The sequence below is a fragment of the Pteropus alecto genome, unplaced genomic scaffold (assembly GCF_000325575.1).
Source record: "Pteropus alecto unplaced genomic scaffold, ASM32557v1 scaffold12, whole genome shotgun sequence".
In the NCBI taxonomy this organism is placed as follows: Eukaryota; Metazoa; Chordata; class Mammalia; order Chiroptera; family Pteropodidae; genus Pteropus; species Pteropus alecto.
This window is the reverse complement of record NW_006432669.1, coordinates 7,907,496-7,927,536: the sequence shown is the minus strand read 5'-3', so window position 1 is coordinate 7,927,536 and position 20,041 is coordinate 7,907,496. Positions and strand designations below refer to the sequence as shown.

Sequence of the window (20,041 nt, the reverse complement as noted above, 5' to 3'; positions counted from 1 at the left end):
CTTTCATAAACATCATACGTATAGATAGAAAAGAAATGTCTTATCATGGCTCCCATGTTATACAGTGGAAAAATGAAGTTCATGGAAATTAAGTACAGGGCATTCAACAAGCAAATGAGTACAGTCCAGAATAAAACAGAAGACCTCTCTCAAAATCAGCATTGATAGCACAAATGCTTAGTTTTCACATTTAAAGGAAAAAGACACCTTTCTCCCACCTCAAAAAAAAAAGGGTTGAAGTGCCTTGGTCCATGTCAAAGAATTAATCCTATGAGCCAAAGCTAGGAACAGTTCTCTCCTAAGTATCAGATGCTGTAATTCTTTATTTCTACTGGTTTTATCAAAAGCCGCCTTTGACAGAACTCCATCCTCTTCCCACAGTAACAGGACCCCTAAATTGTACAGGACACAGAGCTGCCAAGAATAAAGAGTACATTTCCCAATTTCTTATCAATAAGATGTGTCCATGGGACTAAGTTTTGGTCAATGAACATGAGGAGAAGCACTGAGGGCAGTTTCATCAGGAGCCTTCCAAAACCACCTGGTGCTCCTCTTCCTTCAACCTTTCCTCCCATGAGGGGAAGAAACATGGTAGAACTTGCACTGTAGAATGCCCTCTCGACTCACTTCTTTTGCTGTTCCTATCTTGACCTTTGACCTTGGGATAACCTCTTTCAAAAAGAGTTGCATTTTTAAAAGAAAAGTTCCAGACCGAAGGGCTCCCCAGGATAAAGATGGGAGAGAATGAGAGAATGAGAGAATGAGAGAGAGAGAGAGAGAGAAAGAGAGAGAGAGAGAGAGAGAGAGTCAGAAAGAGTCAGAGAGAATCAGAGAGAGTCAGAGAGACACAGACACTGATTTTTATTAACTAATTTGACCCAACATAACAGTGCAGAGGTTGAGACATCCTGGAGTAGACTATTAGCTAACAGGGCACTTCCCATAAAAAAGGAAAGGCTTAATGTTTAAACTACTGAATGAATGAATTATAATTAGCCAATTCTGTAAACATCGTTAGTCATACCTACCCCTCTGAGTGTTATTGCTAGTTGTATTTCCTGAGACTCTTAACCACTCTGGGACCTTGGTCACCTTATCTTTCCTCCAAGAGTTGGATTCAATGACTTTTGCTTAAGCATTCTGGAGGCAAGTAGAATACAAAAAAGTAGCTGATTACTTAAAGCACAAGCATGGTTATTTCTCTGGCATTGCTCTACATAAGCTTTTCCTAGGCACACCCACCATGAGAAATACACCGGGCCGATGACCACTGGTGGTGCAGCCCTGCACGTGGGCAAACCACCCCTGACGCAACAAGGTAACCTACCGGTAACAATATCAACAGCTAGAAATACCTACTCTTGCACTATTCAGCTACCACTGTCTTGGCTGCTCCTTTGCCTTATTTAGTTTGGGGTTTTAGACTTCACTGACAAAATCCCATTCTCGAAATTTCATACTAACCAATGAGAACAATGAAGAGTCCAAAGACAAGAGAGCAAGGGCCAAAGCTTCCTGGCATTGAAAACTGTCATCTTAGTAGTTAAATGTGGAGGCCAAGTGATACTGCTGCCACCTGGCTACTTTCAAGCCATACAGCTTAAGCCACAAATTTAGGAACAAATCACTTAATTTTCATTCACAAAAATATACTTTTATTTTACTTTACCGTGCAACTTCAGTATTCAGTGCTGTTTGTACCTGAAGTTTAAGTAGCTATATATCACTGTTGCTTTATAATCAAGAAGTCCCTTTGCTGTATCATATACACGTAGTGAGAACACTCGTGAAATGTAGTCTGTATAGTCTAGAGTCCCTATCCTGCCTCTCGTGAGGTTACCAGTTACCATTCCTACAGCTCACTAAAGTCTAGACTATGTTTACAGTGTTTCCAACTAAGCGAGGCTAGTTATGCCTAACTCTATTAAACTGAAATACCCTGAAAAACTATTTGGCAGAATACATTTAGACAGGTCTTCGGTGTGTAAGAATAGACACGCAGGTGACTGAAAAATCTCCTTTGTTTTCACTGGGATACAACTACTCTAAAATTCAAAATCATCACTCTCAAGCAATGCTTAATTCTTTCTTATACTATCAAAGAATATCAGAGAAAAGCAAAATAGTTTGGTTAGTAAAATGTGGGCTTAACTTGTAGGCATGGAGTAATTCACTATTTCTCAAGAAAACATTTAAATGTTTTTTGACAATCTTAATCCTGTTTTGAGACTTAAAACAACCATGTTGTGAAAATGAATAATGAAGAAAAGCTAAATTAAATTTTCCATCATGTGTATACTGCCTAAGAAATTCTTTACTAGGAGGTTACCATCTAGAATTAGCAAAAATAATTCATAACAGCTTAGTTCTGCGGTCATGAAAAAATTCAAAATTAACTATCACTAATAATTTGTATTATTTTTTCTTCCAATTATTAAAACACCAATCAAAATAAATAAATATCTAGGTATGGGTGATTTTCATAATTTAAATAAATCCCCAAAAGACACTGATTTTTCAAAGGAAGTTGCATTTTATACTAAAGGATACATTAATCTTTTCCAGTTAGTTAAATTGACTAGAGTAACCATCTGCACTGTTTGTCAATTATTTGTGATTCTAAGTTTTTCTTCACTTTAATTCTTACTTAAATGAGCTTTTTGCTCATTCACTGTGGTCATTTCAAATGAATAAAAAGGAAAGTTTGGGCCCAACTTAAATCTATTTTGTATATTATGAACAATACTCTAGAATTAATCAGAAAGTTCATTTTAATGCAAAGGCTAAGAATAGGAGTTATCTATTAGTTCTTTCCTATAGTCGAAATAATCTATTTCTATATCATCAAGTCCAACTTCAATCGGACTAGGAACATCTGAAAAAAAGTAATTTACAATAACAAAGGCAAAGTTTAAAAAACCCTAAGACTCAAAAGCTCTAATTCATTCCCATACATACACACACACAAACACACACACCATTAAATGTTTCTCTAAAGAGCAGTGTTGGTTGAATAAGGATTCTGTCATTTCTCATAAAATGATCCCTCAACTTTCCATGGAAATGACGTTATCCGAATGCTCCTGGCATTCTGATGAACATGATAAGCACGAGAGGGGAAATCTGAAGTGAAAAAAATAACTTACAAGTTCTTTTAGTTGCTTGTAAAATCCAAGTATGTCACCTGGTGACCACCTGTTCGCCATCTCCAGTCGAGGAAACGGCAGAAGGAAATGGACTGAATCTGAGATATTTAAGTTAGTCATGGGGAAGAATTTTTAAACTACTTAGTAAACCTGACTATGCTAGTAGACGTGAGGTAATAACAGCTAACAAACATGACCAAGTGAGCCAGGAATCTTTTCTTTCTGAGAGCTCAGTCACAGGGTGTGTATGGAATACCAGAAGTCAAATGTGCTTCTGTTTTAAGGGTAGACAGAAATTAATGCCTAACTTGATAGTACTTGGAAATTATGGTGACTGACTAGAAAAGTGACATTTTAAGACTTTTCTACACGCATTGATAAAGCCTTCTTCATGAATGTCATTTTCTTCTTTATTTGGTAGATATCACATATAATCAGTTCCATTTGAATGTGTAAGGATGGCTTCTTTTTATCATGCTTTCTAAATTCAAGCTTAAACATCAGAGATTTTACAGTGTGATTCAGAGATAAGCCTACAGCATCACTTTTTAGAATGTGTATCAGTATGACACAACTTGTTAACTAGCCAACAGAATATTTAAGAAGCAGACCGCTACTGGTTATAATTTGGTACAGATCAGGGGCCACCAGCCAAACTACAGCAGGTCCTCAAATTACATTGTTTCATTCAATGTCCTTTGTTAGAACACTGATGAGATACTGTAAGAACTTAACTCTTGTTTGTATCAATTAGCCTATGATAAAATTGACTTTATTGTATCTTTTTTTTCACAGCTGTTCCAAGAACCTATCTATGATAAGTGAGGACTTACAGTATCTGTTTTCAAAACGACAGACTATTCCTAGGAAACAGCTAGCCCGCCCCAACAGTGCTAGTTCCAAAATACATAAAGTAAAAGGCGTATCTTTCAAGTACTTGGATTGTTGCAATGTGTCCAGTGGCTGCCCATGTTACACAGGGCTTCTGGTTCAAGGGTATTACTATGTATTTTTTCTTTAGTGCTTTTCCCTAGGGGTGATCTAAGAAAGCCTATCCACATCGAAACACCCTGATTTATTCATTCATTGAATACAGAACATTCAGGACGCTAAGGCTTAGATAGGAACAAGACATATTGCTTATGCTTTAGGCCTTCCTAGTCTAGTCCGGGAAAAGAGACAAAGTGAAACTTAAACACAAACTGCATCAGGCAGCAGAGACCAGCTCAATGTAAACCAAGACAAGGCCCAGGACCAAAAATTATTTCCACATGCAAAAAAGGCAAGTTGGGAGATATATTAGTTGCCAAATGGAGTTCTTACTATTACAGTACCCTACGTAAATAGTTCCCCAAAGCTACAGAAGAAAAGTCCAAACCTCAGCAAAGCGAACAAAGCCTTCAGTAATACAGCACTTTCCATGTCTCTTCGGTCTCATCTCCAACACTTCCAACTCCTTATTTATACTCTAGTAATGCCAATGTACTGAAGTTCTTCCCACACATCATTACACTCTCTTGCCTGCTTTGCCTGTGCTGTTTGTTCTGTCAGAAAGACATTCTTCCCCTGGCTAACTCCCACTCATCTATCAATACTCACCTCAGGCATTACCTTTTCAGAGACTGGCCTTCTACATTGGATCAAGTACTCTGTTGTGTCCTCAAAGCACTCTGTACCTACATACATATCTCTAACCCAGCATCTACTATGACATATACATAAACTGTCTCTATTTCATCTGTCAGTAGTTACTTCCTGCGACTTACTCATCTTAGTACTTCCCAGATTTAAGAAAAATGTCTACCTGCCCTGCAGAAGGTTAATAAAGGTTTTAGGACCTAATGATCTAAAGATCATACATAAATAGGAGCAATGGGGTGGGGGTGGGGGGACAGAAGAGCTAAGGATGGGCCATGCAGACTTTCGCTCCTGATTTTTCTGCAAATAAAAGCCCTATGAAATAATTGCTTGGAACTAAAATAAAGCCATGTTTTGGGTAACGCTTCCTTTTTTTGTCACACATGCCTCAGAAGAACTGGCTACCCAATTCCTCCAAAATACAATCTGAAAGCCAGGAATTACGTGTGTATGAGGAAGCACATCCCACCATTCATCTACCTTGTGTACCTTGAGACGCTGAGCGCCCTCTCATTATCAACTACAACATTCCCTTGGAGAGAACCTCTGTGATGTTGTGACATGGCTGTGAAAAAGGTGCAGCTTCCCAAGACTTGGAGATCTTCTTCAAAAAAGTGTCCTCGCCCACCTCCAGAACATATCTGGATACCACTAGATTGCTGTAGATAGTGCCGGTAACAGAGTGTCCCATTCTTCATCCAAGAGGCTGATATGAGAACAAAATCTACCTACAATCAATAAAATCTACCTACAATTAGTAAATTATTAGTTCTTGTCACAGGCACAGAGCACAGGTTGGTGCAAGCGGCATTTTAGTCAAATTCTTATTTTAAAAACATCAGTCTACCTCATTAATTTCAGAAAATAAAATGTTGCTTAAAAATAGTAAGTTATATCTATATTACATGACATAATAGATTGTGAGCATAGTCTAATTCCAAATTTTCGTCCCAGCACTCATAACCATGGGGTCCTTCACAAGTCATTTTACTTCTCAGTTTTCCTCAGCTGTATAATGAGAATAACAATAGTGCTACCTAACGAAGCCCGAATAAAGACTGAATGAAGTAATCTCTTATAAATTAATTACTACAGTTCTTAGAGCATAGTACTCAATCCTCATGGAATTTATAGGACAATATAGAAAACCATCAAAACCCAATTAAAGCATTAAACTGTGAAAGAAAACAAATACAATAGAACTTTCAAAAGACTAGAGCCTGAACAGCCTGGGGGTGGGGTTGGGGGGTTGACCTCAAAGCCTCGAGTGCTGACTACACAGAACTGAGTAAGTTTTAGCCCATGGAGGGACATCGATAAAAGCAGAAACGTGGACCTTCAAAAGATGTGGCTGGATAAAGGAAATCAGCCCCCAGATTCCTCAGGATTGCCATCATCTGGATGCCGGCTCTGTTCCTTAGTCCTCCTAAGTCTGAGCTACTGAAGTTCCTTTGGATTGTGTGCCTTATTTCTGTATATTTGTTCCTTAATAGCCCACTCCTTTTCTGACTTTACTTCTGCCAGAGAACACCAACCCTTTAGGCTGGTAAAGTCCTAAAAGTTGGCTTTGGCTATCTGCCACTTGACCCAGATTGAAGAAAATGGACTCTAAAGAATGATTAGGACATAGGAAGGTGAACAAGGAGGGTCAAGAATTAAGTCAAGGAAATAGGAAAAGCAGCATGAGCACATGAATGAACGAGGCGTACGTAGTGCCAGAAATGAGAAGACTGAAGAGAACATCGAAACTCTGTTGGGACTAGTCCAGAGAAAAATCATTTCCCATCTATAAACACCTAAAGGATAACAGAAAAAGAGCACTGGTTAAATCAAAAAATGAGGGTGAACACCAGACCACTTATTAAATGTGCTATTTGAATGGGGAAACTCTTTATTCCTTCATTTTCCTCATTTGCAACCCTGTTGTCCAATACAGTCAACCACCTCAGTGATTCATTAAATATTAACTGAACCCTTACTCTGTCCTCTAACTGTGCTATTTCAGACATAGTTTTTGTTTCAAAGATCATATCATTAAGTAAAGCAGAGACTATGGTACATAAATAACCACAATGCAAAGTAGAAATAACTGTAGTAAATGACATAAGGAAAATTTCGATAAAGTGCTCTGGAACTCAGAGGATAAGAGACTGGCTTCTGCTGTGGTAATGCTGGAGGTCTTATTAGGAAAAAAAAAAAAAGTGAAAACACCATACGCAGCGGATTCTAATGCATAACAACAAGGTGATGCTGAAATCACGCCAACAACACCGTCACGCCCGTCACCACCGTTGTTTCACCAGCACCTTCTCACGTAACAGGGAGAACACGCTCATGCTTCTTCTACAATGCTACACATTCTTCAAGAGCCATACTGAATTCTTCCCCCTCTGTAAAGTACATTAGGATCAATTATGTTTATGATTCTAAAAGGTAAATTACCTGGAGAAAGTTATTATAGTAAGACTTTTTATGATCAAAACAGGAAATTGGTTCCTTTTGGTCAACAGAATCATCTTAAATGGCACGACGAATGACAATTTACTTTTTTCTACATGCACTTAGTATCCTTTAGTAACTAACCAAAGAATTTTAGAGTTGAAAGGTAGAAGAGCATACACAAACACACCAATACATACACATCCCCACACCTCCCACCTTATTTTAGGTCGATTATTCCATTCCTCCCTGTGTAACACTTTATGAAACCCCATTTTTTATCTAAAATAAAAGTCTAAATTCTCATTCTGAAGCCACTTTGCCAGGAACAAATGATCATTTGTTTACTGATAAGCAGTTTGTTTGGGGCCTGGGGATACATGTCAAGCTATATTATGGGAAAGCATTAAAAAAAAGAAAGGCTCTTCTTCATGGCAGTTAAAGACACTGAAGCTCTAAATAATGTCTGAGGCATTAAGCTCATGGCCAAATGTACCTTCTTGCTTGTCCCTTTGTATCTACCCTTTTCACAATGAGGAAGGTTCTACTACTCTGAAAATAACCTTTAAAAAAAGAAACAATTTTTAAATAAAATACAAGGCTTGAGGGGTACATAACAAAGAACACTTTCATAAACCACCTTGCTGTTAGATGCGTTCTCCAGAATCAGGACTGGGCAGAGGGAGATGTGGAACTGCGATGGAGGGAGCCAAGGCCTAAGCTTCACTCGGTGGGGCACTCTAGAGCTAGACTAGTCTGTTAGCTGTCTCCTAGTGAGCCTAAAAGGCTATTCCTCTTTACTTGCCCCTTTCCACCACTGGATGTGGGCTGCCCTAATCATGGCCTGACCCAGGAGTGGTGAGCAAGCTCAGGAGGAACTGACAGATGCAGACTATCTGCTGACTACAGTATTCCTATAATAGGGGCAGTGAGTTCACCTCTGAAGGGGGGCGCTGGGTGGTGCATCACCCTGTCCATTGCTTAACTTGCAGCATATTGCAGCATGGCTCACATCTTGGTCAGACGGATGCTTCAAATGAAAAAAGTTAAGGTTACTACTTAAGAACCGCAGGGAGTTTTAAGCTAGAAAGGTCCAGAGAAATGATCTATCCACCTCATTTCAAAAAGTAGAAAATAAAGGTTAAAGGGTCCAAAGACTTCAAATGAAGGTTAGGAGAGGGAATCTACAAAGATCTAATAAGGACATCATGGGGAATAGCATTAGACTCCATTAGTTCTAAATGATGAAGAAGGGAAGCTATAGAGACCAGAGCTGAACTTGATATGAGTCTGGACTGAGGGGAAGAGCAAGGATGATATCGATGCATGTGCTCATCAATGCACATCCAGTACTTAGCACAGTACTGGGTCCATAACTGGGATGAAATGTTTGATAAGGAAGAACTTCCGCACAAAGCTGTGGACAAATTAAATGGATGGCCTGAGAGAGAGTTTCTCCCTCACTGGCCTACATATAAGACGGGGCGACTACTAAGTAAAGGCTTTGTAAAGGACCTAAATGTCAGATAGGTAGTTGGACTACAGGTTAATGACTCCTTTAGTAGTTTTAATTACTGTTACAAATATTCCTGAAATGGTAACTTGAGCAATTTCTACTGAATAGAGAAAACCAATTGATACCAATCCCAGGTTGATAGATGTTATGACTAAGACCCCCACTTGGGTGATATTTTGACTCAAAATCCCAGGTCTCCTAATTTCTCATTAGTGTTTTTCTTCTAAAATACCCAATCCAACAAAGCAGAGGAAGAGATCACCTTCATTTCAAATCAAGGAGAGTCAACATAAAGTCTAAACCTAATTCAGTGTTCTGCCCACTATTTTTTATTTCTTCTCAAAAAAAGTTAAACCATTATTACGATCCTGCAAATATTTAGTCTTGTTAATTTGGCCTTAGGTGGGTTATCCAGTAAAGATATGCACTGATGAATAGTCATTTCTTATGATTAATTTTCACATTTAATGCATTGATTATTTGATTATTGATTATGTGACCCCCCAACAGCAACCTGGGCTCCATTGTGCTAAGTAATATTAGTCTGGGTACAAAACAAATTCTCTATGACTATCATAAAAATTAGAAGGAATAATGAGCAACTTCCAGAAATCTTGTGATAATTTCTAAACCAAGGAATAGCAAAAGGATCTTTCTAAATAACTAAAAATTTACAAAATTAAGCAATCAGAAAACTCTAGAGTTTGAAAAAAACTAAGAGGTCATTTAGTCCAACTCTATGAAGAAATGTATTGTTCCATATTCCCTACAGACAATTAGTCAGCCCTTGCAAGAACTTTTTTTCCCTCATTATTTTTCAAGGAAGTCTGTTCCCTGTAGGATAGCTACACTTTTCAGAATAAAACAAATCCAAGCTGGAAATAGGTTCATTATAATGGAAAAGAATAACGACTAACAATTGGATAACATTTAAGATTCACAAAACGTTTCACATTAGAAATCTCAATGGATCCTCAAAATACAAGTAGATGGCTATGAATTGTATGCTTTGATACTGACTTGTCCAAAGTTATCCAACCATAAAGTCTTAGAAGGGAAAAGGCAGGCTCAAACTTGAACATATGCAGGAGATGCTGCCCACTGAAAGAGGTAAACAAAAGTCAATTGTCCCCTTGACTTAAAATTTACTCCATTGAGTTGTTTAATACACATTGCTATTAGAAAGAAACAGTGCATTTCCCCAAAATATTTACTTAGTTCTCTTTGTAGAATTTGAAAAGGATTTACATTTTGAATTTGAACTATGTCTACATATATTTATAATTTCATTTTGGTTCCAGTAATCTTATCCTATTTTAAAATATTTTATTAATTCTTGCAGTTGTATTTATGCATGTGCAACAAAATGATAAGAATTCAATCTGAATTGGCAATTATAGTTTTTAGACAATGAGCCTTTTTGTTTTGTTTCTTAAAGTCAATGCAAGTATTTATATAAGTTAACAACAAAACATGTTAAAGATTCTAGAAATGTAATTTTGCAAAAGTTATTTTTGTGAATTGGACTTTAGAGCCTTCCATTTCAAATTTAAATATATGCAGGCTCAAAAGCAAATAATTTTTTTGTTTATTGAATGGAGGACAGAACAAAAGCACCTAATATTCCCGTGAAAATAATGTAATTTGACTCTTGCTTAACAGAAGTTTTAAGGAAGCAGGGTAAGTGCTACATAAATAATCTAAGGAAACTATTGTCATTAAAGATTCTGTACAATTAATTCCATAAGGAATCATCTCAGTGTAACATAACCAATATATTTAGCTCCCTAAACTCTCTGGCTACAATTATAATAAAATGAGAAGACCTGACCTTTGGGCTGCTTATCTTAATTTGTCCGATGCCCTATCAGGCATAAAGGGAAAATGGCTGTCATTTACTTTCTTCAAGCTAGTGCCACAGGGCATAGCAGAAGAGTAAAGGCTTTGGGCTCAATCAAACTGCACTATTTGATAAATTCTGTGTCATCTATCTGTGACTCAACCAGGCCATCTTTGGGTGCTGCCAAATCTCACTTAGCAACTGGGTAAGTGCCACACACTTGCTGAGGAAGGAAAAGTGTTCTGAGGTATGCCACAGCTGTGCCCACATCTGAGGCTCATGGTCAGGGAGGAGCAGACAGGGAGAACTGGCTGCACTTGAATCTGCAATGACACTTACCTAAATGATACGCAATCCTCAAATTTGCTATTTTTTTATTATCATATGACTGCTCAGTCTCCTTATCTACTTCAGCATTTTCAAAATTCAGGTTTTAGCATTCTTTCTGGGATGCAACCTTGCAGTAGAATTCAGCTCCCTTTGTACTGCAAGAAAACTCTACATCTCTCCTGAATCCAGAACTTTTTTGCCTGATTATTAGTTCTCTGGAGGAGTGTGCCCAGGAAAGATTTAGAAATATTCTGAAATGTGAACGATAATTTCACCATGGTAGAATCATAATGGAAAAAAAAAAAATGAGAGAGGTTGGACAGGGAAACAGAGCCTGAGTAAACAGCAGGCAAAGTGCTACAGCTCTGTTTTGTTTCACCAATCCCATTCTCATTCTTGTAACTTCACCATCAAGTGATTTTCCGCTTTGGCTTTTATTTATCATTTTTTGTACTGATTTGCTAGCTGGCATTAAATAATTCTTTTCAATGTCTTTTGAGTTTATTAGGTTTATAAGATTGTTTATAAAAATAAATTCCTAGCTTCTAAATGCTGGCTCCTTGAAAATAAACAATAGAGTAAAAGAATGCTACACTAAAGCCTCAGATTTGGGGATATTTAGACAAAGAGGACTGATGTGGCTTATTTTAAACCATCACCATTAACAACAAAAACCTTACTGCTGGTAAAACAAGTTTTAAGTTTTAATTACTACTGTTACAAATTTTCCTGAGCAATTTCTAGTAACTAGAGAAAACGAACTGATTCTTATCCTAGGCTAATAGATTTTATGTTATGATCAAGAAACTAAACTATACATTATACCCTATAATGGGGAGATAATGAAAAGAACCTACATAATGGCGTGTCTACATAGTACAAGTGAATAAAATAAAAGGGGGGTACAGAAATGGAAATATCTACCATTTGAGTTCTCATTCTAATTATGCTTAAGGTAGTATTACTCATAAGATGAATTTTAAGAATGAAAAACATGCACGAAATGTTGTCATAGTATTAAATTATCAGCATCAAAATGTTCAGTTTTTCAAGAAATGACACAATGCCTGGATACCTCCAGAAACTATACTGCAGTCTGAGAACCACACTCACCTGTGGGGTTATTTAAGCACCCCATAAAGACTCACAGGGGGTCTAGCCTTCTTGCTTATAGAGCCCAGTGACTAAGCCTGTTCCTTCCTTTAGTCTGAATAATTATTTTTATTAACAACCTTCTCTATGTAGTTTCCCAAATCAAGCTTCCAGCCTCTTCAGTCTTCAGAATTTTGCTATTAATGAACAAACAGACGTGATATATCAACACTAAAATTTACACTATGTTGCTCTGTGCGAGGCACTGGAGATATCAAAATAAGAATCTGTCTTCCAGTTCAGTCAAGAAGCAAAGATGGACATGTAGAAAGATAAATTATAACCCAGCTCAGAGGCTGTAAGCTGAGCAAGATGAGAATTCAGTGGCTGCCCACAGATCCTGGGCTAAGAGGTAGTCTTATAATTTGAGCTCAAAGATTTTTATTTTAGATTTTAATCCTTTCGCTAAATGACTTTCTCATCTAAAAATCATGAGGACAGAAAGGAAATGGTAAAAGAGTAAGGAGACAGGAAGGAAACACAGAAGAGAGGAGGAAGAGGTGATTATCAACAGCTAAGAAAGGCAGGGAGGAAAAGCTGCTCTGGTATAGCCATGGCAGGAGCAAAGAAATCAACGCCAAGCAAAAGGCACCAGCTCAAAGCCTGACAAAGATATAAGTGGCAAAGCAGATGTTGTAAATTGGGGGAACTGAGAATGGAAGATGGGAATCAGACAAAAAGGAATGGTGTTATCAAATTCTGCCATCCTCTGCCCCAGAAAGAAACCCACGCCAACACTCATAAGCACTTCCTACCTTTACCAAAACCAAACAGAATGTCATTCTCTGAAGGAGTTTGCAATTACAATCCAGTCAGAGGAGATGGTGGTATAGGCAGACAAGTTCACGTATGTGGGGAACTGACTGGCGGTTAAGCACAGAGGGGAGAGAAATAATTCTTTCACAGCTCTCTCATGGGTCACCTCTCTGATGTCATTCAAGTTATTTCGAACCCCATGGATAATCAACAACATGCACAAGAACTATACTCTTCATCAGAGCTGTAGATCCCAAGGAAGTGATGCAGAGCAGTGCTTTTCAAGCTGTGTGCACCTGAATGAACTAGAGATCTTGTGAAAATGAAGACACTAATCCGATAAGTCTGGGGTCAGACCAGAGAGTCTACATTTTTAATAAGCTCCCAGTTGATGCTGCTGGACATCATTCTGAATGGGAAGAATATAGAGAAGCCTTTCTCTCCTGCTACCACATGGTAAATTGATGACAAGAGCAGAGAGGATTGACCAGGTTCTGTGAATACAATCCAAAAGGAGATGGTTGAAAGCGACGCCAAGGAAAAGCTGGAATTAGTCCACTGCTGGAATAGAATGACTGGAAAATTGACATTTATTATCAATTTTGCACTAGGCACCTTGACACACACATATTAACTCTCACAAATCTTGGGAAGGATGCAGGTCACTTTCTACTGTAATGAAAGTTCAGGAACTGTCTTGAAGTCAGAGTCACATGGGGCAGAGCCAAGAGTCAAACCAAGGCCAATTTAACTCAAAAGCATGTCCTTTTTCTTCAAAAACAACTGACTGTTTGAAAAGCTAAACTTCAGGATGACTCTGAGATTGGAATATTAAGGAGAAGCTATGAGAAGCTATAGTCTTCTCTAAACATTGTGAACGAAAAAGGGGGCTAAACTTGGCAGGCCTGACAAGCTCAGTAACCAAGAGTAACCACGCAGGATGGTCTGATCATAAATTCCTAACTGGGCAGGTCATGGCAGGTAGTCACAACCCTGGCCTAGAGCTTCCTTAGCAAAGGTCAATCTTTACCGTAAGTGAGCCCTGTCCATTGTTTTTACGCAACAAAGATAACATACCTTTGAAATGTCAGAGTAATTTTCCATTCCAGACGCCTTGGAGGCACAACCACTGGCACAAAACTACCAGAGCACTGGGGCCATGAAACTCCTCACTGTTACCTTGTTACCCGCACACCATCTCCATTTACTATAAATGTTAACTATCCTGTACCCACCAACATAAAGGACGTGTCTCTCCATTCTGCTTTTTATACAATCCTAGAGACTTCTCTGCTTTGCTCTCTCCTATCGCCTTAATCTACCACCAAAGGATTTTATGTACCTTCCCTATGTTTTCTTCTTTGATCCTAAATATATGAAATGAATTGGAAAACTGCCATTCTCCAGAGCATTTTCTCAATCCGTTCAGATCTTGCTTCTAGGTATGTCCTCAAAATCTGGCTCAAATAAACCCTTATAAAATTTTTCTATAGGTATAGACATTCTTTCATGAACATCATGAAGTGCTACTTGGTAATGAAAGGAAATATAATTAACAGATTTCATCCTAAAATCCTAATACAGAATAAACTTATATAAACATATATTAAAGTACAGTAAAGCAAAAAAAAACAAGCATGAATCCTCCCAAAGGAATCTTGTTCTTTGAAGCATAAATAAAAATCAAAATTCCCTGAAGACTAAGTATGGTAAACATTATAGACTAGAAAATACATATAGAAAGTTTTTAAAGAGTCAATGCATTTGAGCTTTAACTTTCAAAATAGAACCACTGTTCTTTCGGATTTAATTTATCTCATAACACTTTAAGAAAATCAAAACAAATACCATTTAACACTAATTCTAATGGATAAAAAATACAAGAATTTGGCCTAAAGAGACAATACATCTCACAATGAGCTCACCAGCATTACCAGCTGGGACAAGTTAACCACATTTACCAAATAAGGCAAGTTTTTTTCAATGCCTGAAATCTTTCTACAGTGAGCTCACTTCACTTCTCACTGGGTATTCTACAGTAATTGTAGAGATCATCTCTCTTAGTCAGTAAATCACCAGGCTCTCAATGGAAACTGTGTGGTCTCTGGAGAACATTTAGTTTGGCTTCATATTATTACCAAGTATATATAGAAGAGAAAGATGCAAAATCTACTCTAATGGCAGAATGTTAAAAAGCTGTATTAAGCAAAATCTATTAGGAAAATCAATAAGATGTTTACTATTATGAATAAAAATGGCATACCTGACCTTATTTCTCTCAATATATTTGTCCAGTGTGAGACTATACAAACACATCCATAAATTTCACTAATTTTGGTTAACAAATGAGTCAACTTATTTACACAATCCCCCTTAAAAAAACATAATAATTTTTTCCATTATTGACTACTTTTTTTATAGTATAGAAATGGTGTACACAGACAAAAGAAAGCTAAACCTGTGATGAGATTTATTTACCACATTCTTACTTAAAGTGACACTGTTAGGTTGTCCACTACATTTAGCAGTTCATTTTATTATTTGAAACCTAAACAAAGCATGTTATTGTAAAGTGGTTTTTATTTGGCTTTCTCTTAAATACAATTCTACTGAAGAGGTAAAAAGGATTCTTCATCATCTTCTAAACTGCTTGCATGCAAAATCATAGCCCTAAACTGAGAATATATATTTGGCTTCAACGATAAAAGATGTCCACGAAGATAAATATAATCGAAATAAAAAATGTTAGTATTTCTGTTACAAATATGACTTGCAGCTACTAATCTGTTCAAGGTCATGCCTAATTTCATCTTACTATAAATTCTCTGGTTTTCCAACACTGGAAACCCAATCATCGAACTCACATTATGAAGTCTGTAATATCAGAGAAGGTCCCATTTGCATGAAGGCCTAAAAGACTGCAAGAGGTAAAAAGTGAAATTTCAGGCCTTAGCCCAGGGATATGCAAAATGCTTTGTGAAAGGGGCCAGATAGTAAATATTTTACGCTTTGTGGACCACGGAGTCCCTAATACAACCACACATCTCTGCTGTTGTAACGCGAGAGCTACCATAGAAAACACATACACCAATGACTGACATTGTGTTCTAATAAAACTTTATTTACAGGCACTGAAATATGAATTTCACAAAATTTTCATGTTTCACACAATATTACTCTAGTTTTAATTTTTAAAAACCATTTAAAAATGCAAAAACCATTCCTAGTTCCTGGACCACACGAAAGCAGACAGTGGGCCAGACTGGGCCTGCAGTTTGATGATCCTGACCTTAAATAAATTAATATTCTCAACTCAGGAAACAAAGGACATCCTTAAACTCTGTCCGGTGGAAAACTCAGCCTGAGGTAGAAGAGAATGAAGTGTCTGGGTCTTTACTGAGACCCATGCTCTGAGCTGGGACTGGCACATAAGAACTGTTAAGAATACCACACAGAATGGTGGATCACTCTGTCCCGTATCATCCTTCTTTTGGGAACTTGGTAACAGCTAAATTCACCGATGGGGAAATAAGCCTCTCCTGCTCAAATAGAAGGACAGAAGTAAATTTTAAAAAAGGACGTGGTAGACTGGAGAACCATACTAACTTAATAGAAAAGCAATCCAATGGCAGGAGCTGCTGAATCAAAGCAGAAAATGAGAAAGGTGATGCCTTTAAGGAAACTAAAGGGCTAATGAAGAAGCTCATCTCCAATCCCATGGAAAAGATCAGGTCCGTAATTTGCTGGAGAGTAACCAGCGAGAACTCAGAAACAAACACTTTTGTGATCTGACACAGGCCTGAGGTTTTCTCCTCTTGCCCTCCTGCTCGTGTGGTCTGGCAGTTACCGAGCCTCGTGAGGCTGGCAGGTAGCCAGAAATGACTGGATCCCGATGGCAGAAATGTATCACTAAAATTCTGATGCAAATTTTGAAGAATCATTGGCTGATCGGCACTCTCTCCAACTCCAGCTTTCAAAATGCTCATAAACTGTCTTCTTGAAATACAGATTCAAGACCTGACTGCCACATGAATGTAGTGCTGTGGTTAGGAACATATGCCTTAGACCCAAATATCCTGGGTTTAATCTCTGCTTTGATACTTACTAGCTGTCTAATCCCAGGCCAATTATATCACCCTCTCTGTGACTCAGGTAACTCACTAGTAAGAAGAGAGTGAAAATAACTCCTTTATAGTGCTGTTGTAAGGATTAATAAATATGTGCTACCTAATACTGTCTGAGACATATGATTAATATTTATTATATCCAGATCATGATTTTTATTACCCATCACCCCTCCCCCAAAAAAACTCTTTGGCGCAGCACAAAACTCTCCATTTTTCTGCCCCAGCTGAATATTTCCTGTCTAATTCTCTCACTAATTTGCCTTCTTATTCCATTTACATACACATGCTAACTTATGGCCCAGTATCTATTCATACTATGGGTTATGACACACTGGTGAGTTACCTAATCAGTTTCATGAGTTATAACCAGCATTTATTTTAATGAAATAGAGTAGAATACAATTGAAAATACTAGATTAAATCATATTTAGTAATAGAAGTATGTTAGCACATATACTCAGTGAACTGTGATGTAAAATGCATTTCTTAGTGGGGTTCACCTTTTGAAAAAAAAATAAACGATAAAAGCAATAGCTCTAATAACACCAGAATATATCAAGCTTCTAAGCCACATCACAATATTTTTATACCACTGTGGCTCTTTTCTTTTGCCTCGAATGCTGTTTTCCCTTGCACGGACTAGAAAATGTCTGCCAGCCTTTAAACTGCACCTGCTGAATGCCAAAATTTCACAAACGCCTTTGCCAGTCTCCTCTGGTTAAGCAGAATTGTTCTTTCCATTATGCTCATAAACTACTACGAGTATATTTCGGATAAACCACTAATCTCATTCCATCATAATTATGTTTCTCTGGGGATTCTTCTGCTATACTATGAACTCTGAGAAGGCAAGTATCATATTTTCTTCTTGCATCCCCAAGACTTAGCACCATCTCTGATACAAAGCAGATCAACGCTGTCCAGTTGAATGTTTTTTGTATCAATGACTTAAGATGGATGACAGCATGCTAATCAAATTTCTAATGACTCGGGGCTGGGAAAGGAGGATGAGGTAGTAGAGGACAACCTGTCAATATATTAGACAATAAAATCTAGGTGCCAAAAATCTCATTACTTTGGAATGAAGTAATTGAAACAGTAAAAGTCTCACCATAAAATCCAAAAAGTCTACTAGATGAGTATGGAATCAAAGAGCTCTCCCTTAAAAGCTGCTGAGATTTTATTTAGATATAAATAAACAATGTGACACGAGTAGTGAAAAGGTAAATCAAAGGTCAATATTGATGCTTTTGTAAATGTTGTAGTAATCAGACACCCTGGAGCTACATGTTCTGTTTTCACTGCTAAATTTCAACATGAACAATACGAAATTGAAGCTGTTTATAGAAAATGAGTTTGGTAAGTTGCAACAACGTCATAGTAAGAATAAATGTAACAGATGTTCGACAAACACGTATGCTTCCTGACAAATGCTGACATCGGCAACTCTGACATTAGGTGCTCTATACAGTTTTGTTGTTGTTGTTGTTGTTTTTTCTTTTTGGTGGATTACACATGAAAATTTGTGTATTTCAGGTGTAACAAAACGTTTTAATTTTATTGGGAAAGTAGTCTGAGGTTCTTCATAATTTAGTTTTTAAATCTACAGAAGTTTCCTAAATATTTAACTCATTGATTCACACTCTTTATAGGGTTTTCAGTTACTTCAATGTGTATTACAAAGCTTTAATTCAAATTTGATACAAAAAATATAGGTGAGGGCAAAAGCAGCAGCCTAATAAAACAATTAAAATCTAAATGTTGGCATAATTCATTTGCAACAACCCCAAAGAATAGATAAGGATGCAAAAACTAGCATTCTATAAAAGTGATCTGGAAAATCCTTTATCTTTCTTCTTCTTTCCTAGATCACCCTGAAAATAAACTGATGTTTTTTGTGTGTTTTCTCAACAAACAAGGAACTATTATGGTATAAAGTTAAATACAGAATGGCTTAATTCACTGATGGTAGTCATTTTATCAGAGCTCCACTGTTAACAATAAGTGATGCATAGTACAAACCCACCTATTCCTGTTGTTTGAAACTGAACTGTTTTTATCTGCAACTTGCTTTGAATTCTAAAATGTTAATGTGAAATAAAATGTTTCTAATTTGTGTTGTTTCAGTTTTTTACAGAAGTCAATATGAACTCTCCTAAGTATTACAGAATATTTCTAAACTTTTAAATTTGAAAAATGAAAACCACTGATAGAGTCTCAATCACTTCAAGAACCACTGGAAAGACAGTAATCTTGAACAGAGAAGGTAATGGTAAAAATGGCCATGTGTACAGCAAAGCTCAATACCAAAGTACATATCATGAAATGCATTTAGAAACATAAACTATCGAGTAGCAAATTCTTCTGCAGCAGGGCAGCCAGCAGACATGGCAGAGGAAAGAATGTATCTATAAATATAAACACCAACTCTTGAACCAAAGAAACCACCTTGTGTTTTAGAGATGATACAAGGTTCACATGGGAAATTCTGCTCTGTGGACAATCTCCAAGTGGAGTTTCTGAACTCCTCATAGTTGTCCCTAAAGAATGAGATCTAGAAAACTGTCATCAGTTAACTGGAGTATTGCCTTCCACCAGGTTAGCCATAACTGGATTTGCTACAAAGACTTCATTATAAGGAAAAAGGCTTGATTCTTACCAAGAAGGCTAACCACTGAAGTACGAAAATAATCTTAGTGATGTCAACAGTGACATTAGTGAGACTCCACTGCATTTATCAATTATCAATGACTATTTATGTATGGCATTGTAAACTGTATGAATTTTTTAATTATATATTGGATCTAAAAAAATAGCATAAGGATCTTTTATAAAAATACAAGTTGTGGGAAGCTTAAAGTGAAGAAGCATAAAATGTTTCCTAATTATTGGTCTTCAGACATCAGCATAAGAATAATTAGAACAAAAAATGGTGATGTTATCTATAATTTATTATATTTAAGAGTTTATCCTCCTATCTGATCACATAACCACTTAGTAAAGTTATAATAATCTACCTATGTATGTAAATACACATACACATTCAACATATAATTGTGTGTGTATGTATATGTGTGTGTGTATATGTGCATATTAT

General features: G+C 37.1%; 1 protein-coding gene across 4 annotated transcripts in view; it reads right to left on the bottom strand.

The window, feature by feature from the left end:
• ARHGAP42 (Rho GTPase activating protein 42) overlaps nt 1-20,041 on the bottom strand; it is a 229,064-nt gene that overhangs the window by 73,268 nt on the left and 135,755 nt on the right. The window contains exon 1 of one of the 4 annotated variants that reach the window (XM_015585995.2): nt 3,147-3,276. The exons of the other annotated variants lie outside the window; for them this stretch is intronic. Coding sequence (XP_015441481.2) covers nt 3,147-3,266 — 120 coding nt within the window. The 5' untranslated portion in view covers nt 3,267-3,276. Of the gene's footprint in view, nt 1-3,146; nt 3,277-20,041 lie in introns of those variants that run through there. 4 annotated transcript variants of the gene reach the window in all.